This window comes from Leptonychotes weddellii, chromosome 2 (genome assembly GCF_054177405.1).
Source record: "Leptonychotes weddellii isolate Sample4059 chromosome 2, ASM5417740v2, whole genome shotgun sequence".
Lineage (NCBI taxonomy): Eukaryota > Metazoa > Chordata > Mammalia > Carnivora > Phocidae > Leptonychotes > Leptonychotes weddellii.
Window position 1 is genome coordinate 36,385,232 of NC_138370.1, and position 27,374 is coordinate 36,412,605.

Below are 27,374 nucleotides of genomic sequence, written 5' to 3' on the forward strand. Positions count from 1 at the left end.
ACTGCAGGGGCAGGTGCCAGCAAGAAAGGCGGCCAATGCCAGGAAGACACCTACAGTGGGAGGTGCAGATTGCCCAAGGGCAAGTTTGCTCAGCACACCCAGCTTTGCTCTGGCCAGGGCCAAGAGGACTCATGGGCCAGGGCCAAGGGCCCTCAGGCGCTCTTGCAGCTGGCTTATCGGGACCTCAGTTCTGGAGGGCCAGGAACAAACAGGCTTCAAAGCCAAGGGCTTGGCTGGCAGAAGGAGGCCGGATCCTTCACCTCTGTCCCCTCTCCCTACCGGCACATATAAGACCCTAGTCACACTTGGGAGATGAGAGGGGAAGGCGCCTACAGCAAGATGGATGTGGGCAGCAAGGAGGTCCTGATTGAGAGCCCACCAGTGAGTATGACCGTGTGTGTACATGTGTGTGAGCTGGGCCCTGCCTCATCCAAGCTTTCTGAGCCGGTGTCTTCATCCACCTTCATTCACTTCATTAACCTAGGACCGTGCTAAGTTAGGGCAGGGACACCAACCACTAAGGCAGAGTCCTTCGGGGAGATGGACATGGCAACTGATCATTCCAACGTGAGGGGCCGAGAGCCACCACAGTGGTCAGTGGAAAGGGCTGCAGAGAGCACCGCGTAAGCAGACACTAAGCGGGGAGTCACAGGAAGCTTCACAGAGAAAAGGACATTTGAGCTGGCTCCAGAAGAATAGGTAGGAGCTCACTAGGTGGAGAAGGCAAGCATTGCAGGAAGAAGGGGTAGAATGTGTAAAGGCAGGGAGGTGTGAGAGAGCATGGATTATTTGGGGGAACAGAGAGGGATGGGGATGGCTGGGGTGCCAGGGGTCTGGAGGAAACAGCAGGAGATGAGACTGGCGAAGCAGGCTCCCTTGGGTCTCTCCACGCTAGACTTCATGTTTAAGCCTTTCTGTTGGAATCCAGACCACCTCCTCCAAGAAGCCTTCTCTGATCTCAGCCCTCCTCTGCAAACCCATAGCATTGGTGTCCGGCTCTGGGAGGGTGTCTAGCTTGTGCAGAGAGAAGAAGGGCCCTGCTCATGACCTCATACCTGTCTCCCTGCCTGTCCCACTACGTCAGGACTACTCGGCAGCCAACCAGGGCCGTTTTGGCATCATCCCCTGCTGCCCTGTGAGCCTCAAACGCCTTCTCATTGTGGTCGTGGTGATAGTCCTTGTGGTCGTGGTGATTGTAGGGGCCCTGCTAATGGGTCTTCACATGAGCCAGAAGCACACTGAGATGGTGAGCAGGCCCAGAATGGGGTGGGCAGTGGGTAGAGGACACGCCAAACGGAGGGGCTGAGCGGGCTGGGCAGAGAGTGAACTGTCGGGGGTTGGGGGAATGGAGGGGAGGAGGCAAGGGGTGCCTCAAGAAAGGACAGAAGCAGGAACAGGGTGGCAACTCCGGCTTAGGCTTTAGAGCTGAGGGTGGACATGGGGACTGAAGGGATGAGTGGGGAAAGAGAAATACCAGGCCACCCTGTGCCCTCCCCCAGGTTCTGGAGATGAGCATTGGGGGACCGGAAGCCCAGCAGCGCCTGGCCCTGCAGGAGCGTGTGGGCACCACTGCCACCTTCTCCATTGGCTCCAGTGGTATTGTAGTGTATGACTACCAGCGGGTGGGTATACCGGACTTCCTGATCCTGGGGCTGGGGCTGGGGGCCGATGACAAGACTGCTAGGCCACCCAGCTGTGCCACTTCATGCACATCCATCTCTCCCCAGCCCCTAGCCCTTTTGCCTCCCCAGGCTGAGCCCCAGATTCCAATAGGACTCCCTCAGGTGCCTAACCTGGAGGGAGATGGCCCAGGATCAGGGTTAGGGAGTGAGCAAGGCAGGGCCTTCTTGAATGAACTCTGGGCTTCCTGTGCTCAGCTCCTGATTGCCTATAAGCCAGCCCCAGGAACCTGTTGCTATGTCATGAAGATGGCTCCGGAGAACATCCCAAGTCTTGAGGCTCTCACTAGAAAGTTCCAGAACTTCCAGGTAGGTGTGTGGGTGAGGAGGAGTGGGTTGTCCCCTTCCCAGGGCTGCTGGGAGGAGCATTTGAGATGACAGCTATTTGCCACCTGTAAAGCGTGGGGGCTGCCAGGTAGGTGCCCGTCTCTAAACTCACCTGTACCACATCTTCCCTACCAATTCCCCAGTCCTTCCCTGATGCCAAACTGCTGGCCTCAGCTGAACCTCACTCCCCGGGGGCTTCTGACTCCAGCACAGCCCCCTCTTCACTGGTGAGGAAAGCAGGGCTTTTCGGAGGCTCGGAGAGATGGCCTGACACGCCTGAGGTCCCACAATAATGCCATAGGTGAGACAGAAACTCAGTTCCCAGGCTCCAAATTAGGTGCTCTTTCCAGGTCAAGCCTGCAGTGTCTACCTCTAAGCTGGGCCAGGAGGAGGGCCATGATGCTGGCTCAGCATCCCCTGGGGACCTGGACTTCCTGGGCACCACAGTGAGCACCCTGTGTGGCGAGGTGCCCCTCTACTACATCTAGGACCCCTCAGGTGAGCAGGTGTGACTGCTAGGGCACCGAGCAGCAGTGGCCCAGGAAGGCTTGCGCCACCTTGCCATGTCAGCTGACCAGGAACTGGGGAATCCACTGAGCTGGGCCATCTAGGGAGCTCAGGGGAGGGAAAGTTCATAGACCGCCCCCTCCCAGTCCCTCTCCCTCACATAATAAACAGTGTTTCTTTGCTTCTCAGGGCCTGTGGAAGCCCCAAGTGAAGAGGAAAGATCCATGCGCTAAAGGTCTTTTGCAGAGAGATAGCAAGCTGCTCCTACCCACACCACAGGGACTGGAGCTGGAGAAATGGGAGCTGTGGGGAGAGGTGGGAGCGGGCAGAAGAGATACGGCTCCTAGGGCCAAGGGGCTCCTACCACGAAAGAATAAAGCAGCCTGATTGAAAAACAAAGGGTGCACCTCTTGCATCTTCCCACACGCCCTCAGTCCTGCTCCTGGTGGGGCCAGTTAGGGGCAGGGTAGGGCCCTGGGGGAGCGACGGGGCTTTCCCCTCCCCCCCCCACCCCGGTCAGGGCGTGATGGGGGACGGGGCAGTGGCGAGGGGACTGAGCAATCCACGGGCTTTAGGCGCCCTCCAGTGGTGTCTCCCGAGGGAGGACGAGAGACAGAGACAGCCAGAGACCGACAGAACTAGAGAGACAGGGACCGCGATGGGAGAGGGCGAGGGTCCGAGAAAGGCTGAGACCGAGCGACCGAGAGACGCAGGCAGAGAAACGCAGAGACCGAGGGGGCGGAGGTGGGCAGAAGCAGCGGAGCGACCTGACAGCGTGTCCCGCTGCCCGGGACCGGGCTCGGGCCCCGCGCCCGCGTGACGAGCCGCCGCTAGAGGGCACCTCGCGGGAGCGGCCGTCGGCCGGGCACCTCGGGGCCCGGCGCCCCCTCCTCGGCCCCGCCGGCCCGCGCCCCGGGCCGCCCGAGCCCCCTCCCGGGGCGGGCCTGCTCCCGCGGTCCCCGCCCCCGGCTGGCGCGCCGCCCGGCCCGGCCGTGCGCTGTCCCGGACCCGAGGGGGGCCGAGCTCCGGGCGAAAACCCGCCTTCCAGCGAGCTCATTTCCCTAAAAGGGGGGGGGGGAGAGGGAGGGAGGAGAGAAGGAAAGAGGAAAAGAAGGGAAGGGAGCGGAGAAGGCTGGAGGCGCAGGGAGAGGGCCGAGGAGCCGGGCCGGAGAGGGGGCGGGAGACAGGAAGGAGGGGGGCGAGGACAGGGAAGGGGGAGAGGTAGGGACGCGCGAGGGGGGGCAGCGCGGGGAGGGAGCGCGCGGGCGAGCGGAGGGGAGCGCCCTCCCCTCGCCGCCAGTCCTCCGCTTCCCCTCTTGCCGGCTCCCGCGTCCGGGCGCGACCCGCCGCCGCCGCCCCCGCCGCCGCCGCCGCCGCCGCCGCCGCCACCGCTCCTGCCGCCGCCGCGCCCTCCAGCATGCCCGGCGTGGCCCGCCTGCCGCTGCCGCTCCTGCTCTGGCTGCTGCTGCTGCCGCGCCCGGGCCGGCCGCTGGACTTGGCCGACTACACCTATGACCTGGGGGAGGAGGACGACTCGGAGCCCGTCGGCTACAAAGACCCCTGCAAGGCGGGTAGGCGCCCCCCACCCCGCCGACCGGCCGGGGCGCCTGGGGCCGGGGCGCGGGCAGGCCCCGCGGGGAGGCGCGGGCTGCTGAGCGTTTGGGGTTGGGGGAGGACAGTCCAGTGTGGGAAGCCGGGAGCTGCCTGGTTGGCAATGCAGTGGGGAACAAAAGAAAGAGGGAGAGAGGGAGGGGGAAGTTTGGGGGACTTTTAGGACTGAAGTTGTGCTGCTATTTGTGGAAGCTGCTGCCGCTGCCCTCTCTTCCCAGAAGATTCCTGGGACAAGCTCTTTGGGTCCAGGGAGAAACCTGCGGCCAAGGAGGCTTTTCCTCCTGCAGGAAACTTTTCTGGCCAAACTCGCGCGCGTGTGTGTGTGTGTGTGTCCGTGTGTGCCTGTGTGTGTGTGCACTTTTCCCTTGTCCCCCATCTCGGGCTCCAGGACGTTGCTGTTTTCCAGCCTGTCTGGGCTGCCCCCAGGCTGCACATCTGTCTGCCCAGGGGGTGCGGGAGGCCTGCATCTCTGAGGAGCAAGTCTCCTGAGGCCCCCCACCCAGCCCAAGTGAAAGAAGAAAGTTTTTCAAGAGATCCTCTGATGTCATGCTCCGTGGGTGTCCCATGGTCCCCCCACCAGACACAGCGGCCTTCTGGGACAGAGGAGACAGCTGTCAAAGTTAGAGAAGCCAGCCAGGGAGGGGGATTACCTCTGCCCTTAGGTGCCAGAAGTACCTACCAAGGCCAAGTTGGGGTGGAAAGGGGAAAAACAGAGAACTCAAATACTGTGTATCCGCTCTCTTAGTCCACAGACACTGGAGGCTAATTAGCTGAGGTCAGGGCCCCAGAGTGTGTGTTTGTGTGTGTGTGTGTGTGTTCTTTGTCCATGTAGACCCCATGTAACCCCTTCACTCCTGCTGGGCCCACAGGGGTCTTGCCTCTGGAGTGACCAGATGGCCAGGCACTCAGGCCATTTGCCTAATCAGATGACCCTGAACAGGCTGCCTGGGACAAGAGAACACACAGGCCATAAGATATCATCAGAATCTTTCCTCAACTTCCTGCCTCTGATTTCAGCCTGTCTCCAAATAACCAGGGACAGGGGTAGTGGCCCAGTCCCTAGAGTTCTAGGAGTGCCTGTATGTGGTATAAGAGGTTGGGTCCCTCTAGTCCTGACCCTGGGCTCCCTACTTTGGGTGAATGCATCACACACAGCAAGCTACAGAAGAGGTAGAACCCTTCTTCCAGTGGGAGGAGAAGCCAAATCTCAGCCTTTCTCCACCCTTGCTGGGCTGTGGGTAAACCAGACATTAACCATCATCTTTCTCCCTGGGCTTGGAGTGGGCATGAGGCTAAGCGGACGGAGCTTGGGCTTTGGATGCAGGCAGACCTAAGCTGTCAATCCTGGACCTACAACTCATTAGCTCTACTGCCTGGGGAATGTTAATTATCATGTCTGAACTTTGCTTTTCTCACCTGTAAAATGGAACTGATAATATGTCTCTCTGTAGAATTGATGGCAAGGATTAAATATGAGAACATATATAAAACACTTATTAGAGATTAACACACAGTAAGCAATAAATGTTTGCTGCCTACTCCCCTGTTTTCTGTGCCTCACACTCTCACTTCATTTTTTTCTGAGGGAATGGGCTGGGTTTGCTGGAAGGGAGTGTCTCCCTGTCCCTGTCCTTGTGTCACTTATTCATTCAGCTGATCTACATGGACTGAATGCTTATAATATGTGCCAGGCCCTGGGCTTCATGTTGGGGGAGATACAGAAAAGTGTAAGACATGGCCCCTGCCCTCAAAGGGCTTCCAGTCTGGGAGGGGCATAAGACGCGTGGGGATGTAACCAACCGCACCAACCAAGAGGCGTTCTGTGCCACCTTGGGAGGAAAGGGCTTAAAGGCTCAAGGAGCCCCTTACCCCTCTGCAGGCCTGGCGGTGGCAGTGGCAGAGAACCAGGGCTCACAGCAGGCTGGGAAGGTTTGGGGGTTCGTCATGGAGGAGGGAAGGCCTTGAAGAATGGGTAGGAAGTCAATCTGATGTATTTCACTCCTGGAGGGATTTGGAGTGATTTTCGGAGGAGGCGGCAGGAGGCTGAGGCTCTATCCCCAGTCTCAGATTTCATGCTAGGGTGGGGCAGGCTGAGTTGGAACTTCAAACAAGGGCTCTGGAGAAGGCTCTGCCCCAGGGTGAAGTGAGGCTGATGGGGAGCTGGGCCAGGCCTGGGGGTGGCCGAGAGGGCCCGAGAGCCTGACAAGGCCAAGAGTCAGGGTCAGATCAGGCCTCCCTCCTGGGGGTGACTGCTGCAGCCTTGCCTACCTCCACCCTGACTCCCTAAGACCCCACGCCAACAGCCTCACACCTTGCGTCCCTAGGCTCTTCTCTCTGTTCATGTTGCTGTGTCCTCTTGATCCCTCTAAGCCCCGCCGTCCAGGTGCTAGACGTGATGATGGCAGGAGCACCAGGCTTTGCCTCCTTTGGATGCCCCTGATCTGCCTGCTTAGCTCTGCTCCCTTCACCCTTTCCAGCTCTCTCCTCTTCTCCTCCTTGCACACAGAGGACCAAGAATGAAAGTCCTGTTGAATCCCCTGGCTCACCTTTCAGGATAACCAGGCCCCTTCATTTGAGTTTACCTCCTGCACTTACTGTCAGAGGTAGGGCAAAATTGAGGGCAGTAAGGCAAAATTAAGACCCCTGATATCCTGGAGAGTTTCCTGGATCTTCTGGGCAACACTAGAACAATAGGCGGGAAGCAGAGTTGTTCTATGTGTGTGCTGAGAGCTGGTTCCACCAAGCTCATGCTCTGGTGTGCAGGCCCTCACGTGCACATATGAGCTCTCTCTGTCTCTCTCTCTCTCCTTCTCTACCCCTTGCCTAGGGAGATTGCGAATCAGCCCTGATTTCTTATATGTTAGGATGCCAAACCATCAAGGGGGATCTTCCCTGAGATTCCCAGCTCTTGGCAGTGAGCCTCAGGGCTCTGGGAGAGATGCGGGAGGCAGGAATGGGGACACAGCTGCTCCCAGAGGCAGAGAAGCACCTGGGGAGTGCCCTTGAGCCAGTGAGGACCTTACTTCGGCCCTAGCTGGCAGCTCAGAGGTTTGCTTGCTCTGAGAAGATGAGGTGGGCTAGTAGCTTACCAGCCCTCATCACTGTCCCCACCCCAGGGGCCTTGTTGCCCAGGTTTGGACTTCAAGAGGCCTCAGTCACAAGTTTTGGAGGTTGAGAAGTGATCCAGTCTCTTGCCAGACCACATTCCCACTCCAGACACTCTGAATGAGTCACCCACCCACCTATGCCCCTGCTCCCTGAGTCACCTTCTCTTTTAGGTGCCCCAAGGGAGGAGGAAAAGACTTAGAATCTCCCTGGGCTCCAGATGGAGGGGGACCAATGGGACTCCCCAGAAAGAAGGAACTCTCAAGAGTTCTAGTTTCTCCAGAAGATATTGGGGGAGGATGGGGCGGGTGTAGAATGTGTCACTCAGGCCACTAAGGGCCTCCTAAGGATATCCAGGGGAATCAGCTAATCTCTCTGTCTCTCTGTCTCTCTCTCCACTCCCCCCATTCATTTCTAAGGGTGCCCTTCACCTTTGGGAGGTATAGCCTGTGAAATGTGTACATGCAATAATTTGTGTGTTTGAATACACTAGGGCTGGCACAGGGAAGTAGTCAAGAGAGTGTTTGGGCACGTTTGTGGGTGTACTCCTGCTTTATGGGCAAGTCCATCCAACTGTGCCTATGGGTATTCCTGAGTACACGTTGGGGTGTGCGCAGATATGCACCTGTGTAGCAGCGTGCAGCTGTGATTAAGTACGTGCCCATGTCCGTGGGAGCTTGAGTATGTTCTCCCCCAGCAAGAAGCTTGCATTTGTGTGATGGGACATGCGTATGCCCCGTACACATGGCATTGGGGCGCCACCACACCAGCGAGCTCCTCACCCTGTCCCCGGACGGGGATGCCTTGCCACGCCCCAGGGGAGGAGACTCCGGAGCCAAGAGGCCTACCTAGAGGATGGGCACACGAAGTCCACCTTACTCTTTCTTTCCTCTCCTGCCCCCAGCCTGACTATGGAGTGGCCACGAGTGCTCCCGGCTGGTTTACAGCCAGAAAACAAAACAAACTTTTGATCCTGTGTTGAAAACAACTACTACCCTGACCCTGACCCCGGGACTTCCTTCCGGGTAAGGGGGGTTGTCCTGGCCTCTCCAGCATCCAGATTCCCTAGCTTCCCCATGGGGGAATCCCAAATGGGCAGGGCCTTCAGGCTCAATTCCTGGCCAGAAGGCTCCCCTGCCCACCCCATGCCTCCCCACCCCCACTCTGTTCCCACACATTCTTCAGCCATGACATCCCCACCACAGGACGCCCGCTCGGCAGAAGAGCTCTGTGGCCATCCTAGGGCCTGTCGCGCCTTCCGCTTGCCCTGCCCCCCACACCGCCCTGGTCTCACAGGCCAGCACGGTTCCGTGGCCTCTGTACTTGGAATTCGAGGTTCTGCTTCTGAGCACTCTGGGGCTTCACTCAGCCAGGAAGCCAATGGGGGTGAACCGATATGCCCTTGGAAAGTGGAGAGCTGATCTTGAGCTTATGGGGCTGTTTTGGGGGTAAGATTAACAGTGACCATTTAGTGGGTGCTTACTGTGTTCCAGGCTCTGTGCTACGTGCTTTATTTACATGCCTTATTTCATGCAGTCATCCTGGGAGACAGATTCTATCGTTAGCGCCTTTTTATGTAGGAGAAAATTGAGGTTTAGAAGAGTTTCTGTGACTTGTCAGCTAATAGGAGCCAAGCTGGGATTCAAAGACAGGTCTGTCTGCCTACAGAGACTTTGTGCTTTGCTGCCATGTCCAAAGACGAGTCTAAATGTGCAGCCACGTGTGTATATGATGGTGCCCGTGGGTGTGGGCACGTGAGCCCAGAGGTGTCAGTGTCTGTGCAGAGGTGAAAGGTGTGTCAAGGTGTGAGGGTATCCGTGTGGCCTGCGTGTGCCTGTGTGAATGTTGGCATTGTCTTCTCGGAGTGCACCTCTCATCCCACCACCTTTGCGTGCCAGCTAAGAAACGTCTCCTGCTGCCATCCAATCAGTTGCTGAGCCAAGTCCCCCAATGGTGACATTTTATGGAAAAAAATCTTTCTCATGTGGTGGAAGAGATTCTGGGCCACTTACCAGCTGGTGACCTTGGGCAAGTCATTTCCCTTCTTAGGCCCAAGTGTTCTGATCTCTGAGGTAAGGGAGGTGGGCTGGAATCTAGCCATGAGGTTATCTCTCGAAGAGTTTGTAATTGCACACTCGTAGGCAAATGCACAGGTGGAGCATGATTTAACGGGCATGCCCTGAGTGGGCCAGGATTAAATGAATTCATTAATGTGGAAGCACTTTGTCAACCGGGAAGGTGTCATTATGGCTACCATTACTGGCTTACTGGGTTTAGAACTTGCAGTTAGTCTGTGTGTGTTGGAGCTTGTGCGTGTGTGTTTTTTAGAACTGTCTGTGACCGTGCATTTTGTGTGTGTGTGAATGTGTGTCTGCGTGAGTGTCTATTTTTGTGTATGGGAATTTACGATATGGGTTCTACAGCAGTAATGCACTTGAACACAACAAGTGCTAGCCTGGGAATCAGGAGGCCCATGTTACGAATCCAGCCTCTCCAGCAGCTAGCAGTGTGGGAGACCATTTCCCCTCCAAGCCTCAGTTTCCATATCTGTAAAATGGAATGTTGGCCTGGATAACTGCTAGAGGGGACTCCCACGTTCTGTCAATCCAGGTCTAGGTTGCATCAGAGTATGTGTCTATGGGCATGTGTCTTTGCAGGCCCAAAGAATATCGATGTGATACTTGACTTGAACAAACACTCTGGAGTGCCTTCCACCTGCAAGGGTGGTGCGGCGCTGCTTGGGGGGAATGGGAGTGGGGAGCATATCTCTGTGACTTCCATAGCTCTGTGTTTGAGGGCATGGCTGTGGATGTCACCATGTGCCTGATTCTGTGTATGATGAAGTGTGTGTGTGTGTGTCCACCCAGTGGGCCATCTGGGGCGGAGAAACCTGTGTGCAAGGCCTCAAGGTTAAAATAATTTGTGTAATGCTGCCGCCAGGCCTGTGTAGCACTCCGGATGAGAAGCAGATGTTGCCATGGGTGGAGCTTCAGGGAAGCTGCTCCCTGAGCTCCACCTCCATCCAGCTCAGCCTCCCGCCTCCCCCAGCCCAGCCCAGTGTGAAGCTCGCTTCTGAGCTCCTTCCAGAGCACTCAGCTCCCCAGCTTCCTCCTGCTCCTGACTTCTCAAAAGGCAGGCGGATTGTTGAGCCCATCTCTCCAAAAACATCTCTCCCCAGATCCAGAAGTCAAAATGGCCTATTCAGGGGGCTCTACGAACCCCCCCGGCCTTCCTTCCTCCAGAGAAGGGACCCTGAAACTGAGAATAGGAGTCCCTTGAGAACAGTTAAACTTCTTCCTCCTAGCAGGGCAGCTCCGTTATGTGTCCTGGTTTCCCTCCTATGCCTCTCTGCTCTGTTCTTATTCACATCCTCCCCTCCATCTTTGAAACAGCCTTTGTTGAGTGAATACCACATGCTCAGCGCAGCACCAAGGTTATGGGCCCACAGAGTAGACACTCTGTTATCTGACCCCCTTCTGCTTTCTTCATAGCACGCATCACCATTCTTGAGTTCAGTGTTTGTTTATTTGTATATTGTCAAAGGTTAGCTCTACACAAGCAGGGACCTCTTCTATCTTGCGCATCACTCGGCTGGTGCCTGGCCCACAGAAGGTGCTTACTAAGTATTCAGAGTGATGGGAAGAGTGACATGGCCGTGTCTTCCTCTGGTAGGGGGTGGGTATCAGCTTTGCTGGATTCCCAACTCCAAAGTGAGCACAAGTCTCCCGAGGGATCCTCAAAGCCAGCGCCCTGCTGCCTTCTTCCTCAGAAGGCATTTGCAGACTAAAGTTGCCATAGCGGAGCCCCTGGCATTGGGGCTGCCAGTACTGGGTAGAAGGATTAACTCCCCCGGCCTCTTCTTTTCTCTCTAGCTGCCTTCCTTGGGGACATCGCCCTGGATGAGGAGGACCTGAGGGCCTTCCAGGCGCAGCAGGCTGCAGATCTCAGGCAGCGGGCAACGCACAGGTCTTCCATCAAAACTGCAGGTACGCCAGGTACAGGCTGGGTCTCCTATGTCCCAGAAATGGGTTCCAGAATTGGAGAAACAAGGAACCTCCCTGTTTCCCAGCCAGTGCCCTCTCAGGACAGAGGCTATGAGCTTGAACCCAGCATAATGGCTTGTCTTCCCTTGGGATATCTTTATCCCTTCCCCCAGAGGAACAGCAAGTATAGACAAACCCAGGAGCCAGAACTGACATTCTTTTTGCTTACAGTTTACGAAGGACTTTCAAAAGCATTATCTAACTTAACTGTCCCCAACCACCTGCAAAGGTAGGTGTCAGGACAACCCCTGCCTTGCAGATACAGAAACTAAGACCCATGGGGGTAACATGACTTGTTCACGATCACATAGCTGGTCAGTGGCAGAGCTGGGACAGGAACCCAAGCCTTCTCACTCCAGATCTGAGGCTCTTTGCTCAACACCCCAGTCCCTCCTGGCTTCACCTCGTGCTCCCACTTTGCAAGCTTTTACGCATCTTTCCAAGCCCAGCTCCAGAGCTTCTCTGGTGAAACCTTCCCTGATCGTCCCCCCAGCATGCCTGTACCTCCATTTGCTCTCTCCCTGCTCTCTGTTGACCATGTTAGTATCTCACTCAGTGAACCATGTTTCAGTGGTTTTTCTTTTTTAATACGTCTATCTTCCCTGCTGGACTCAAAGCTTTTCAAGGTCAGGGATGGGTCCTTCTCATCTCCGAGTGTGGCCCAAGCAGCTAGCAACCCACCTGGACCTTGTGAATGGGTGAGAGAAGAGGAAGAGTCAGGGCACAGGCCGTTTCGTTTCTGTCCAGCCTTGTCACTGCTCTGGAACATGGTGCTGCCTCCAGGGAGGTCTCCATTGCCAGGGACAGGGATTCTCACCTGGAGCCCATGCTGCACACACTCTGCTGGGGCCAAGCAGTTGCCCTGTCCTGCACGAGGGAGGCTCGTGGCACGGGCAGCCGTGGAGTAAAGGTCAAACTAATCCCAGAGAGCAGCTGGCACTGGAGGGTGACGTGGTGGCCTGATAACTAGCAAGGCTTCCTGGGCCTCAGCAGGGACCAGCAGAATGGAGGGGTTGGAGTGCCTGGGCCCACCACGAACCCACCAGGTGACTTTGGGCAAATCTTCAGCCTCAGTTTCCTCATCCGTCAAATATACATAGTGATGCTTGCCCAGTGCATCCCAGAGAGCTACTATGTCACTGGAGAACGTGTATTTGGGAACACTGAAAGACATCAAGATCCATATGCTCACAAGGAAGAAGTTTTATTAAGTGAGAAGGGACCATTTCCTAGTCTCAAGCCCCCTGCAATCCCTAGGAAATTAGGACACCATGGTTTTCTTTTCAGTTATGGTCAATTCTCGCTCTCTGTGGTAGTTTTTTTTTTTTTTTTTTTTTTAAAGATTTTATTTATTTGAGAGAGAGAGAGAAAGAGAGCACAAGTGGGAGGGGGGAGCGGAGGGAGAGGGAGAAGCAGACTCCCCGCTGAGCAGGGAGCCCGACGCAGAGCTGGGTCCCAGGACCCCGGGATCATGACCTGAGCCGAAGGCAGACGCTTAACCGACTGAGCCACCCAGGTGCCCCAACCCGTGGTAGTTATGAATAGAGCTATAGGATAACCTTGTTCCATAAAGTCACTGAGAACACTGAATTCACAAATCCTAAGCCATCCATCACTCCTAGGAGAAACACAATATTCACTTCCTGCTAGCTTCTCGTCATATGTGTGACCCTGTCTTACGTGTGTTTCTGTTTAAAGACCCCTGATTTAATACACAGTTGATTCATTAACATTGAGCCATGGCCAGCAGCACTATGACTCATGACCAAACAAAGCTTATGTAACTAACAGACATGTATATTCTCCATAAGGCACATCAAATCCTTCTAGCACTCGGGACACCAGACAGCACGGCAATGCTTCAGCACATCGGGGCGGAAGGGAGTCATTTTAAACAGCAAAGTCACCAGCAAAAAGCCCCAAATGCAAAAAAATTGGCACTAAATAGACTATGAAAAAGATACTTATTGACAGTATGAGAGCTGAAACAAGAAGGCGGTGTCACCTTGTTCCCCCTCAGTTGGACATGTGGGTGACTCACACTTTTCCCTGCTCTGTGCATGTCAGCAAAAAACCATGAGAGAGCTGAGGGTATTGATTTTGGGATTACAAATAAATTTTAGTGAGTGGGCGAATATGGACTCCCCCTAAATGAGGATAGATTATATAATTTGTTTCCTGCACCACCCCTTCATTTACTTGCTACCAATGTCTTCCTCTTCCAACCCAAGGAAATTCTTCTACCTTCGACTGCCAGAGCTCCAGTGGGCAGCTGCAGAGGAGAAGCCGTGGGAGATGGAGAGGCAGGTCCCGGAGCCGGCGGGCAGCAACATCCAGACCAGAGCGTGTGTGGCCCGATGGGGTCATCCCCTTTGTCATTGGGGGAAACTTCACTGGTGCGTGTGATGTTGGGGGGCCAGGGGAGCAGCCTGCATCTGGGCCTGGCCGTGGGGCAGCCGGGTCGTGTGTCGTGGTAGGAGTGGTACCTTCTGTGTACCTGTCCAATGAGAGGCTGACAGCTAGCAATGGGTGGAGATGGGCCCAGCTGGACACTGTGACAACCTGGCCCCCTTCATCCTGGCAGGCAGCCAGAGGGCAGTCTTCCGGCAAGCCATGAGGCACTGGGAGAAGCATACCTGTGTCACCTTCCTGGAGCGCACTGACGAGGACAGCTATATTGTATTCACCTATAGACCCTGCGGGTGAGCAGGGGCCCCTGGGCACTGCACCCTCGGCCACCACCCAAGCCATATTCTGCCCTGGGCCCTGCTGCTGCCCCAACGGGGCCTGACACTGCGTCATCTGTCTCCCTCCCACCCCCCTCCCCTGGGACTTCTCCCCAGGAGCCGCCTGGATGTGGCTATGAACCCTGCACACAGCCTGGGCATCCCACGCTCAGGCCCCTCCCCCGCGCCTCACTCCCCCGCCCCCTGGCAGCCTCGCCCGGCCCCTGAGTGGATGCACTCCCCCAGCTCGGGACCGCCCCCCTGAGCTGGCCCCGCCCTCCAGGTGCTGCTCCTACGTGGGTCGCCGCGGCGGGGGCCCACAGGCCATCTCAATCGGCAAGAACTGTGACAAGTTCGGCATCGTTGTCCACGAACTGGGCCATGTCATCGGCTTCTGGCACGAGCACACGCGGCCAGACCGGGACCGCCACGTCTCCATCGTTCGCGAAAACATCCAGCCAGGTAGCACCTTGACCTTGGCGCCTAGCTGTGTGCCGCACCTGCCCCAGCACCTGCTCCAGGGCCTCTGGTCGGGGTGGGAGCTGCTGCCTGGAGCCATCGCTTTTGGTCAGCTTAGTGGGCAGCCCTTGTCCAGGGCCCAGGTTGGTCCAGATGCTATCGGCTCCCTGCGGGTAGCATCTCTGAGACCCTTGATCAGTTGTAGAGCTGCTTGGCAGGGCCGGGAGAGATCCTGGTCCTGGACACAGAGGCCATCGGGAGCAGCCAGAGCCCAGCTGCCCTGGGGTGGGGGGTAGTTTGTGGGGGGAATTGGCACATCCCCCAAGCCATCTCAGCCTTTCTCTTCACTTTTCCCCGGTCTTCTGCCCTCTGCCTGGTCTCTCCTCTAAGGGTTTTTTTTTTTCTTGTTTCTCCTGGCTACCTCCCTCCCCTCCCTTCCTGCTTCCTTCCTCCCTCCCCAGGCCTCCTCCACACTTCCCTGCTTTCATCTCCCTGTGGTTGTAGAAATGGGTGCTTCCTTTCCATACTCCCTGAGCCTTCCCTCCAGCCAATCCTCGTTGACCCTGCCCCTCTGCTGGACAGACTCTTCTAGAGACCCACCCCTACCCTCAGGCTTCCCTTGGCTGCTCCCCGGACCCTCAGGTAGGGGGGCACCTCTCAAGTGCAGGGAGGACCCCACTCCCCACCCTGAAAAGGTGGCACTGCACCCCACACAGACCCACCCCTCCCACCCCCCACACCTTTTTCCTGGTCTTCGCAGGGCAGGAGTATAACTTCTTGAAGATGGAGCTCCAGGAGGTGGAGTCCCTGGGGGAGACCTATGATTTTGACAGTATCATGCACTATGCCCGGAACACGTTCTCCAGGTGAGAGATGGGGCCTGGCCTCCTCTGGGGCAGCCCGATCCCGCCCTCTATAGGCCATTCTCTTTGGGCCTCTCGCTTTGCACTAGGCTGCCCTGCTGGGGCAGTCACCAAGGACAAGAGTGGACTTCTGGGTGGCTGCAGCCCCCAAGGAGAGGACCCGTGGGAGCCACCTGCCTTGCTGTCCTCTTCCATGGTGGGTCCATGGCCCGGCCGAGGCTCACAAAGCCTAGTACCGTGTACCCCGAGGGCACCTGGCCCAAGAGGCTGAAAATCCAGCCGCTCTGCCTGCCACATAGATACATGCTGTGGTTCCAGAACTGCATCAGTCCAGCGGAGCTGAGCTCTTTCCCTCATCTGTCAGCCAAAAGAGGCACGTTTTTCTAATTGGGGGCATCCCTTCTAATCAGTCTGCCTTTTTGTAACTGGCTAGTTTGTACAAAGGCTCCCTCTTGGCCTGAACTAGCCTCTCTTCCCTGCTCACAAGCGCATGCACACCGACTCCCTTTCCTGGGCCCACGTTCCCAGAAATCACAGCCAGAACCCCCAGAGGTAGTGGCCCAGCCTCCGCACCCCGAGCTTCTCCTTAGAGTGTGGGAAACGGCCCCTCCCTCCTCTCCCTCAGGCTCCCCTTCCCGGCCTGGCCTTTCCCATGCCTGGCTCTTTCCTCATCCTCTGTCTGCTCTCCTGCTCTGTCCCGCACACAGTGCCCCTCCTCAGTCTCGCCCGCGTCCAGACCTGAGGGAACAGAGACCGAGGAAGGGTGGTGAGGTCATCCCGCCCCCCCACGGCCACAGACCTCCCCTGGACATTTCCCACCACATCCTACCCTACCCCCTGCCGAGTTCCACCCAGCTGGGTGTGAGTCAGGGTCCCTGGGGAGGTGGAGGGCCGCCTGCTTCCCTTCGCCCTGCTCCTCCCAGATGGCAACACCCAGGACTTAGCAGGCAGGAACTCGGGGGGACAGGAGGCACTGATGGATCAGGAGTTGCGGGGCTGTCCCCAGGGTCTGGTCCAGCCACGCTGGAACTTGTCGAGAGCAGCCTGTGGTAGGATGCGCACTGGCCCTGGTAGTCCTAGGAGAGGTTCAGCATGAGGGCCCGCGGAAGCAGGGGCTGGGAGAGGCTGGACCCATGATCGCTAGGAGCCCGAAGCTCTCCTGAGGCTGGGGACTGGGCCCAGACTGAGCCGGGGCACCGGGAGGTCCCCGGGGCATGCGAAACCTGCGTCCCTGACCTCCCAGAGTGTTCCTGGGGCTCCCCCAGGCTCCAGCTGTGTGACTGCCACGGAGCAGGGTGGCTGCTGGTCAGTGGGCAGCATAATGACAGGGTGAGATCTCTCCACCCGTCCCTGACCCTACGGAGGAATGTCTGGGCTCTGGCAGGATCGTGACCTTGGGTGCACACAGGCACGCCACCCCTCCTTCCATCAGACTCTCACCCAGGTCGGGCTTTTCCTCCTCAGGGGCATCTTCCTGGACACCATTGTTCCCAAGTACGAGGTCAATGGGGTGAAACCTCCCATCGGTCAAAGGACCCGGCTCAGCAAGGGGGACATCGCCCAGGCCCGCAAGCTCTACAAGTGCCCAGGTCGGGGCAGGGAGGGACGGGCCAGGGAGGGATGGAGGACAGAGCCTGAGGCAGCCAGTGGGCCAGGACCTGGGGCTGAGGAGGTTAAAGCTGTGAGTCTTAGAGAAGGCCAGAGGCTGCCTGGTGTTGGGGGTGGGGGCACCCAAGCAGGGGCACTGTTCAAGTTAAGGAACCAAACTGGGGCTGGGATCGGGTGGTGGTGAGATGTTGAGCCCCACACCTTCCAGGCGTCTGGGAGAAGAGGACAGTAGGAGCAGTAAAGAGGGCTGGCAGAGCAGTTCTCAGGGAGTGAGGTAGAGTGAGGCCGCCAAAGGAGCTTGACCTTAACTCTGGAAACCTTGTTGCCTTGACAACAGCGCATCCTGTAGGACTAGGCTGAAGAGGTCAGCAGTGTGAGCTTATATGTGAGGAGCAGGGAGGGCATCTTAAAGGGACAGGACCATCCCGGACTCCCTCCCCTCCTCAGCCGTTCTTCTCGCCCCCAAAGGATGCCAGAGTACAGGGCGGGAAGCCAGAAGGTGGGGGGATTGGGCATCTGCAGCCAGCAGTTCAGTCATTTCCTTTCCTTGACAGCCTGCGGAGAGACCCTACAAGACAGCACAGGCAACTTCTCCTCCCCTGAGTACCCCAATGGCTACTCCGCCCACATGCACTGCGTATGGCGCATCTCAGTCACACCTGGGGAGAAGGTAACTGAGCGTCCCCTCCTCTGCCAGGACCCCAGAGTAGGAAAGCATAGTCGGTTGTGGCTGTGAATGACCTACCTGGGAAACGTAGACCCATCCACCCCATAAGAAATGGAGCACTGCCTCAAGGAGGGGCTTCTAGCAATCGTTGTAAATGAAGGCTGACTCGCAGAGAGCACTTGCTACGCGAGAGGCACTTTTCCAAGCACTTCTCAGGTTCACCCACAGGGTTTTCATGTGGAATCTGGACCTCTCACCCACCCCTGCACTTTCCATGTCCTTCCGTGCATTTTGGTTGTTTCCGGGAGCCAGCTTTAAGACTTTATTGCCCTTGATTGGAACATGGCACTTAATGTGCTAGCACAGTCTCGAGCCCAACTAGATTTTATTCCTGGTCATGTTGTTCGGTCCAACAGCTCTCAAGACCATTCGGAATCCGAGTCCACCATTCAGCACGTGACCGCCTCTTTTACTATGTCCTGAGCTCTTGATAAGCATATCTTCTGGGTCTTTGGAACCTGGTCTTTGACAGAAACATTGAACGTGACATGAATCAAAGCAGATCCAAGATCCCTTTCTGAGCTGACATGGTTCATCTGCAGACTTTGGACAGAATTATTCCACTGGCTGAGACACCACTTAATGTCACTACCACGACCTTGTTGACTGGGAAGTGAGCTTCTCAGACCATGCCTTTGTCATCTTGATAAACGCTGAATATGTAGACGGACTGCCTTACCAAATCAAATCTACTGTTCCACCAGTTGGGAAAGCGCCTTTTAAAAAGGAAATGACATTTGTCTGATACGCTTTGTTTCAAGTGAACCTGAACTGGTTCCTCGTAATCAAGTGTCTCCTTTCTAAATGGCGGCAGACTGTTTAATTGGGCATTGACGTTCAACTCAGTGGTTTGCGATTCCCAGAATTCACTCCAAACCCTCCTTCCAACACACACATGCATGCGCGCACACACACCCCTTTTGAAAATTGGCAAAGCTTTTGTTCTGAGTTCTCAAGATTACAGACACTGATCACATCTGTAAGTTATTTGAGTGTCCTCTGATGTCATTTTGGAGCCTAGAGGCAAAAGCCAGTTTAAAGAGGTGCTCACTGACTCTCCTCCAATGTGATTCGGTTTCCATTTCCTTTCCAAACTGTGCTTATTTTATTTTTTGCAATTTCAAGAGCATTCTTATTTGTGCTAGACTTCTATTGAGGGTTGAGTAATTCCATCACCTCTCGCAGTTAACATTCTGTCATCTTCCCTCAAAAGTGAACCCATCCCCTCTTTGTTCTTTTTTTTTTTTTTAATTCTGAATTGAACTTAACAATTGCTGTCCTTTTGCTGCCTTGTTCTGACCATGCCCTGGCTTCCTTTATCCTTCTGCCAAAGGTCTCTGCTGCTGCAGCCTTTGGAGATCTCACAGCTGATAACAATAAAAACGACTAACGATTATTGAGCGCATTATCAGCCAGGCATGTGTTAAATTCTTTATGTGTTATGTCTTGTAATTAATACAGTGACATTCTGGGCTGCTGCTAATGTTATCTCCATTTTGCATATGAGAGAGCAAACTTGGAAAAATTAAGTAACTTGCCCAAGAAACTGGATTATGACACAAAAATCCATGATTGCAATACTGTGTATTCTAAAGCCCTGTCCCATATCAACAGTTGCTAAAGCGCGCTTCCACAGACCGCTGTGCCCACTACTCGCCCAGCACCGGGGGCCAGAAAGAGGCACGAGATAGTCCCGGACCTGAGGAACATGGAGTAGGGTAGAGCGTTGCCGTCTTTCCTATTCAGAAGATTTGCTCCGTCAGCAGGGATCGGTCTCCTTCCCTGTGGTTCTGACCTGGAACGGGCTGGCCCTGGTCTCTAGTAGACACATGGCTGGGCCCCAGGCGCCTCCCTGTGTGCCTTGGGACTGTTCTCTCCACAACTCCCAGGAGACTCCCCACCAGGGAGAGAAGGAGGCTACAGAGAAAAATTCCAGATTCATCAGTGCGTGGTTGCAGAGATAGAAAAAGTTAAACTCACTCACGGTCCCGGATGCAATTGTAGAGTTGTAAGTGAGCCAGAGATGGGCCCCCCGGGGGACAGGAGCCCTTTAAGGGCTCACGGAGGCTGGGGAGCCGGAGAGGATGGCTTTGGGACATCACGGCCGCCATTCTTCACTGTGCACCCATTAGGTGCCAGGCGGAGTAGTAGACATCTCGTGCGCACGACCTCGTTATTCCTCCCATCAGTTTTGTGGCGCAGATGCAGTTGTCCCTTCTGTATAGACGAAGGAGTCGGGGCTCAGCAGGCGAGCGTAGCTCTGCCCAAGTTTACACAGGCAGTCGCGGTGGAACCAGCATTGGGTTCCAGGACTGTCCGACTCCAAAGTCTACGCTCTTTCAACAGTCACCCTGGAATAAACCAGCCTGCGTTCGGGCGTGGACTTTGATGTCTCCTCTGTGCTGAGAGGTTGTTTTGCCTCGCTCTCCACTTCTCTGATTATTGCCAGAAGTGCGAGTGATACGTAAATGTTATCTTATACGGTTATGCAAGTCAGGGAGATGTCAGACAAGAAAGAGCCACTTGGGAAGGCTTCTTTTAGGACCCCCAAGTCTCTGCACTGCACGTCATTAGCAGCTGCCCCAAAGAGGACTTAGTATTTCCCAAGCCAAGAACCAGCGCCTGATGAGCAGGAAAGTGGTTTCAGGAGATCATGGTCTATTGTGCAGGGGAGCCAAGAAGATAAGAACTGAAAATGTCTTTTGAATTTGGCAGTGTCCACCCTCATTCCCATCCCTGCCTTGTGATAGCCTGCCTATTCTTCAAGTTCCAACCCAAATCGCGCCTCCTCTGTAATGCCTTCCCTGACCCCCACCCCCGTCCCCCAGCTGGGCAGAGATGAGCCCTCCCTTCTCTGCAAGGCCTGTGCCCGACCCTCCCCTGAGTGCCTGCCTCCCCGTGCTGAGGGGCGTGGGTGGCGGGGGGGTGAGGGGAAGCTGACCCTCATTCTCTGAGCAGCTGTTAGGCCAAATTGAGCGGCAGGCCTGGGGGGGCCACATGGAGTGGTGGTTCAGGGTGTGAGTTTAACAGCCAGAGGGCCTGGGTCTGACTCAGGTCTGCCGTGCTGTTTACCGGTTGTATGATCTCGGGGAAGTTACTTAACCGCTCTGTGCCTCCGTTTCCCCATTTGTAACGTGGGCCTGGTGGTAATGCCTCCCTCATGGGGCTGATGATACGAGGACTGGACAAGTTAATGTACGTGAAGTGCTTAGAGCAGCGCCTAGCTCGTGGTGGGGGTCCACCAAGGCTAGCTGTTACTATCATTCTGTAGTCTTACTCTATTAACGGAGCGATCCCTGGTCAGCCTCCCTGCGTCCCCCATCCCCCATCTGCCTCCCGCTACTTCCAGATGCTGGTATGAACCGTTTCAGATTTCAAAATCTTAGGCGAATTCAGCTCCAATAGTGAAATTACCTTTTTTGGAGTGGCATACACTGTAGTGTATATATGTAGTATATATGGGTGGCATGTATGTGTGTTGTATGTGTGACTCATACACGTGTCAGTGTTATAAACCTTACATGTATTAACTCCCTGAGTCCTTTGAGGTAGGTGCTATTACCATTGTCATCTTACAGATAAGGAAATGGAGGCACAGAGGTGTGAAATGATGAGGCTCAGGTGGTCCAGCAAAGGCAGACGGAAGGCAGGCTGTGGGTCCCCAAGAGTCGACATATTGTCCCAATCTCTCCCTAACTGCAGCCAACAAATGTGAGGGGAACTTCCCATATGCGGGGTGCACTTGGAGACTCTGCACTCGGTGTCTCCTTTAATCCCCCAGCGCCTTAGGATCGCCTCCATGTTTGAGGCACAAAGAAATCAAGCCACGGGCCCAGAGTCACCAGCCAGGAAGTGGTAGAGCCGGCCAGGTTTTCTTTGGCAAAGGGCAGTGGCCCTGCCACCAGAGCACAGCTCTCTCCACATGACAGAAGTTGTTACAACGCTTAATTAGACATCTCTGGTCTCAATATAGCCACGGCTGTGCCTCCCTGGAGGATGTCCCTAACCACCAGCACAGGTCTCTTCCTCCTGAGTGAGGTGACCACTGCTTCCTCCTGCCCTGTCGGAGGTCTCGGGTGGGCCCTTCGGGGTTGCGCCGGCTGGGTGTGGTCTCTTCAGAGGATGTGAATTCATCCGCCCGGGACAGAGCCAGAGTTGTTTCCGAGGATGAAGGGAAAGTTGCTGCCGTTCTCAGCAAAGCTGCTGAGCAAGTTGATGGGCAGCCCCGGGGAGGCCACATGGAATAGTGGTGAAGGGCGTGAGTAGAGGAACCAGAGTGCCCTCCCTGGGCCCTCTGCATTCCTTCTTCCGTCCAGCAACTCCTTAAAAGATAGTTTTGATGTTCGTCAGCTACAAGGATGATGTATCCATGTTGTAAGAATTTTGAAAAATAGGGGCGCCTGGGTGGCTCAGTTGGTTAAGCGACTGCCTTCAGCTCAGGTCATGATCCTGGAGTCCCGGGATCGAGTCCCACATCGGGCTCCCTACTCGGTGGGGGGTCTGCTTCTCCCTCTGATCCTCTTCCCTCTCGTGCTCTCTGTCTCTCATTCTCTCTCTCTCAAATAAATAAATAAAATCTTTAAAAAAAAATAAAAAAAAAAAAGAATTTTGAAAAATAGAGGCATTCATAAGGTAAAAAGTGAATATTCTCCCCTGGATCCTCCTCCAAATCCCACTCTTCAGAGGTGACTAGGCATGAGTAACACTTGCTATGTCCTTCCAGGCCCTTCCAAGAATGTGTGTGGATATGTGGTCTTAGGTAACTTGCCTTTCACTCAGCAGTTAATTGTGGTCAGGGTTCCATGTCCACAAATCAAGTTCTACCTCAGACATATTCATGGCTGCTTAGCATGTTGTCATCCCCATTTCACTGCTCGGCCATCCCCTGCAGGTCTCCACTGATGGGTGTTTCATTTAAGTTTTTTCTAAGTTTTTAGTATTACCAAAATCACTACAATAAATATCTCAAGACTTAGATCGTTATACACTTGGGCAAGTATATCTGTAAAATAGATTCCTGAAAGCAAAATTCTAATCAAGAAATATTTATGAAGCAACTACTACATGCCATGCACCAAAGATTCCATAGTGAATTAAACAAAATTCCTGTCCTCATAGGGTTTACATTTTGGCGGGGTTGGGGGACAGACAAGCAAATAAAAAGTAAATGCAGTAGGTTAGATGGTGATAAATGTCACAAAGGAAATCAGCAGTAGGAGATAAAGGAGTGAAGTGGGGGTTACTGTTCCATGTGGGAAGGCCTCATTCACATCAGATGAGTTGGAGTAGAAATAGACAGGAAATGAGGGAACACTTTGGGCAGATAGCTGGGAAGAGCTTCTAGGCAGCAAGTGCAAAGGCCCTGAGGCAAGAGCAGGCTTGGTGTGTTTGAGGACCAGCAAGGCCAATGTGGCCAGAGCCAAGTAAGCAAGGAGGAGATTGGTGGGAGATGGGGTCAAAGAGATAGCAGGGGGTTAGACCACAAATGACCTTAGAGGACATGGTGAAGACTTTGGATTTTACTCTGAGTAACAAGCATGAAAGGATTTTGAGCAGTGGGGAGGTAAGATACGATTACATCATGAAAGGTCTGCTGTGGTGAGAGGTAGGATCAAGAGTAGGGACTATTAAACTAATCTTGGGAAAAGATGATGGCAGGGCCAGGACTGAGAATCAAGAAGGGGAACAGGTGGTTTGAGGAGAGAAGAGGAGGATTTAAAAGTGTGCCTGGCAGCACAAAGGGCCCAGTCGACCTCACATTTCAAGTGAAACAGTCAACGTGCCTGTATTTTCTCTAGCCACAACATTTGACCATCCGGGAAGCACCGAGTAGGTAGAAAGTCGGATTTAACCAGGGATGCAGTTTTCAGGAAGAGGATCGAGAGAGTTGAGGTCCTATGTAAGGAGGTGATGATAAAGATAGACCATGGATTTGCTTTGAAGTGAGATGACTGCCCCAGGCCTTTGCCACTTCCTCTGTGTCCTACTTTGGGCATTTTCTAGAAAGATGAAATATTGGGCACACTGTCTGTCTCCAGAGCAAGAGCCAGAACAGATTTTCAATGTCAGTTTTTCAAAATATGAGGACTTTTATCTTTTTTTTAAAAGATTTTATTTATTTGAGAGAGAGAATAAGAGAGAGAGCATGAGAGGGGTGAGGGTCAGAGGGAGAAGCAGACTCCCTGCTGAGCAGGGAGCCTGATGTGGGACTCGATCCAGGGACTCCAGGATCATGACCTGAGCCGAAGGCAGTCGCTTTAACCAACTGAGCCACCCAGGCGCCCATGAGGACTTTTATCTTGATAATAACAATAGCTCTCAATGATGGCTAATAATAATCATCAAGAGTAATATAGTGCACTTTTCAAAACATGGTTTTACTCGATTACATCTCAGAGTACCACAGTTAAGAAACACTTCCCAAAACGCAAACACATTTCACCCCATGTACGAATCAAAAGAAAAGAAGCAGGATGGGCTGTGGGTTCCAAGCTAGGCAAGGAGAGATGTACGTGAAGGTAAAAGGCAGGAAAACCCCTGTTGACTGTCATGGTGAATTGGAAGGGTTGTTGGACTCCGTAGAGAGCAGTGGGCAAGGAGAGATGGGGGCCCGTGGTTGGACAGTGGGGCTCTTGAACCTGAGATTATGTGGGGGGGTGCACAGTTAGTGGTGATAACAAGGTCTAGGGCATGATGTGCCAGGTGTGGTGGAGAAGAGGTAGAGAGAGGAGGTCATGGCGGAGAGGCCAGGAAACGGGAAGGGTCGCCTGGGTGGATGTGGAAATCACTGAACATTCTGCAGTCCACGTCCGTGTCAGGAAGTGACTGCGAGCAAGAGCTCTTCACTGAACTGCGGACCGCAGTCGCTGGTGCCGGCTTTGGGGTTGTTTCCATTCTCGCCTCCACTCTGACTGCCTCTAACTCTGCAGGGTGCCGCAGGGGACACGGATCTCCTTATCCTCTTTCCCTCCAGCAGGAAAGCCAGCTAGATCTAACAGGTGGGCCCTCTGGGCCATCGTGTGTCCTCTGTACACACCTCTTAGGTCACAGGGAACTGTTCCCTGGAGTCCCTGCTTGTTGGACTCTAAATACACAAGAGGCTTTGGGGTGCATTCTGGAAACTACTAAAGCAATTTCTCTCCTGGAAAGTGTGCTTCTCTACCTGTTAATACGCCCGCCTGCTGGGGAGAGTTGGACCTTACCGAAGTGTCAATCGTCCCTCCAGTATTACGTGACCAGTTCGTGAGCTCAGGCTCAGGAGGCACTTAGGGCAGCGCCTGTAGCCGTGAGCTCCCGTGTCAGGCTGAGGTGCTCTTTCCTCATGTTATGCTCAAGGCCACTGAGGTCAGAGAGCTTGGGTGATTCCCCCAAGGACTCACATCGGGAAATGCAGAGGTGACATTCCAACTCAGGCCTATGTGCGTGGAGTCTGAGTTTTTTCACTAAGTGAGCTTTTCAGGTGTATATATCCTTCTGAATCCTAAGCCCCTGGACAGGGACAGACCTTAAACCCATTCACAGGAAGGATTCGGATCCGGTATTCCCCTCAGCCACTAGCATGACCCCCTGCCTGGAATCGGCGTTCATAAATATGTGACCACCAGTGACTCAGCCCTTCTTCTCTGCCTCTCCTCTCTGGACCTTTCATTCTTATTTCAGAGCCCCGCTACCCACATGCTGCCTGGGCCCTTCCTCTCACTGAGACCTCATCCCTCTAAAGGTGCTGGATTTGTGTTACTTAAATCCACTGCGAGGAGAGCAGGGTTTAGCCAGAAGCAATGGCTCCTCACGAAGGGGATCAGTAAAATAAGACATTTTATATAGATTCCATCAGGCCACGTATGTTAGGTGAGAGCCGGGATGTCTGCAAAGAATGCTGGCCGTCATTGGCAGACAGCCGGGGAGAGGAGGGACGTTTCTGTGCCCGGAGCTCATTTTTGGGACCCCTTCACTATTCACAGAGGGGGAGGCAGGCCGCCACCGTGGGCTGGCGAGGCGTGGGGGGCTGCGTAACCCTCCTCCTCTTCCCATGTCCCCTAGATCATCCTGAACTTCACGTCCATGGATCTGTATCGCAGCCGTCTGTGCTGGTACGACTACGTGGAGGTCCGGGACGGCTTCTGGAGGAAGGCGCCCCTCCGAGGTAATGGCACTAGGCCGCCCCCCACCTCCTCTGCGGCTGAGCCCTTCGGGGTTTTAAATTGAAGTCTGATTGACATACAATATCTTCTTAGTTTCAGGTGGACATCATAGTGATTGGATATTTTTATACATCACTAAATGGTCCCCAGGATAGGAATAGTTACCATCTGTCACCATACGACGTTATTACAATATTATTGATTATATGCTCTGTGCTGTACCTGACATCCCCCATGCCTTATTTATTTTATAACTGGAAGCTTGTATCGCTTCTCGGCCTTCTGGCTACGATCAAGTGTGTCGCTAGAACCTTGTATCTCTTAATCCTTTTACACCTATTCTGTCTATCCCCCCCCGCCGCCGCCCCCGGCACCCATCAGTTTGTTCTGTGTATCCATGAGTCTGTTCATTTGTTTTGTTTTTAGACTCCACATATAAATGAAATCATACAGTATTTGTCTTTATTTCATTTAGCACCATACCCCCTAGGGCCATCCGTGTTGTCACAAGTGGCAAGATATCATCCTTTTCTGTGCTGAGTAATATTCCACTGTATGGCTATCCCACATCTTAGTTATCTGTTCATCTACCGTGTCCACCTCTTGGCTGTTGTAAATAATGTTGCGATGAGCAGGAGGGTGCACATAGCTCTCCGAATTGGTGTTTTCATGTTCTTTGGATAAATACCCGGAAGTGGGATTGCTGGATCATAGGGCAGCTCTGTTGTTAATTTTGGGGGAAGCTCCATACTGTTTTCCACAGTGGCTGCACAGATTGACGTCCCCACCAGCAGTGCACAGGGTTCCCTTAGCACCACGTCCTCAAACCTGTTCTCACTTGTCTTCTTGACACCAGCCAATGTGACCGCTGTGAGGTGACATCTCATGGTAGTTTTGATTTGCATTTCCCTGATGATGAGTGATGTTGAGCCTCTTTTCATGTGCCCATTGGCCATCTCTACAGCTTCTTTGGAGAAAAGTCTATTCAGATCCTCTGCCCATTTTTTATTGGGTTGTTTGGTTTTTGGATACTAACTTGTGTAAATTCTGTATGTATTTTGGATATTAATCCCTTATCTAATATGTGATTTACAAATATCTTCTCCCATTCAGTAAATTGCTTTTTTGTTTTGTTGACAGTTTCCCTCACCTGACAGAATTGCACAGGCTAATTCCTTCTTAGAACTACTTAGATCACAGTCTCTTCATCCTCCCCTGAAACCCAAAGCCTGGCCAAGGGTGATCTGGCCACCCTGGTGTGGGAGCCAAGAGTCCCGGTAGAATTCGTGCCTTCTAGCTCCATCTCTAGTCCCTTCCCCGATCTGGACCTCAGGGTCCTCGGTACGGGCTTCTGGGCCTCCCACAGAGGTGATGCTCAGTGTGTGGGTCGCGGGAGTCATACAAGTGACAGAGGGAGACAGACAGGCACAACGCCACAGCTCCAGGCTCTCTTCCGCATCTGGGCACTTTCGGAGGCTCCATTTTCTCGCTCTGCAAGATCTGGCTTAAGGGTAGCCTGGCACACCACAGAGGGCTCCCCACCTGGCACAGTGGGCCCAACTTGTTTGCACAGGAGAC

The 27,374-nt window shown here is 54.3% G+C and overlaps 2 protein-coding genes across 4 annotated transcripts in view; both read left to right on the forward strand.

Moving 5' to 3' along the window:
* Positions 1–280: 280 nt before the first annotated feature.
* SFTPC (surfactant protein C) lies at positions 281–2,912 on the forward strand. The gene is made up of 6 exons (XM_006744681.3): positions 281–381; positions 1,085–1,246; positions 1,500–1,622; positions 1,878–1,988; positions 2,357–2,504; positions 2,703–2,912. Exons 1-5 carry the CDS (start codon positions 313–315, stop codon positions 2,492–2,494), a joined length of 603 nt encoding a protein of 200 aa, XP_006744744.1. The 5' UTR covers positions 281–312; the 3' UTR covers positions 2,495–2,504; positions 2,703–2,912.
* A 794-nt stretch (positions 2,913–3,706) lies between these two features.
* BMP1 (bone morphogenetic protein 1) overlaps positions 3,707–27,374 on the forward strand; it is a 43,295-nt gene continuing 19,627 nt past the window's right edge. For 2 of the 3 annotated variants that reach the window (XM_081810021.1, XM_081810023.1), the window contains exons 1-9: positions 3,709–4,084; positions 11,102–11,215; positions 13,504–13,668; positions 13,857–13,974; positions 14,282–14,460; positions 15,218–15,323; positions 16,785–16,909; positions 17,483–17,598; positions 25,696–25,798. In XM_081810021.1, coding sequence (XP_081666147.1) covers positions 3,931–4,084; positions 11,102–11,215; positions 13,504–13,668; positions 13,857–13,974; positions 14,282–14,460; positions 15,218–15,323; positions 16,785–16,909; positions 17,483–17,598; positions 25,696–25,798 — 1,180 coding nt within the window. In that variant the 5' untranslated portion in view covers positions 3,709–3,930. Of the gene's footprint in view, positions 4,085–11,101; positions 11,216–13,503; positions 13,669–13,856; positions 13,975–14,281; positions 14,461–15,217; positions 15,324–16,784; positions 16,910–17,482; positions 17,599–25,695; positions 25,799–27,374 lie in introns of all 3 variants that reach the window. The other variant, XM_081810017.1, reaches the window with a different exon arrangement.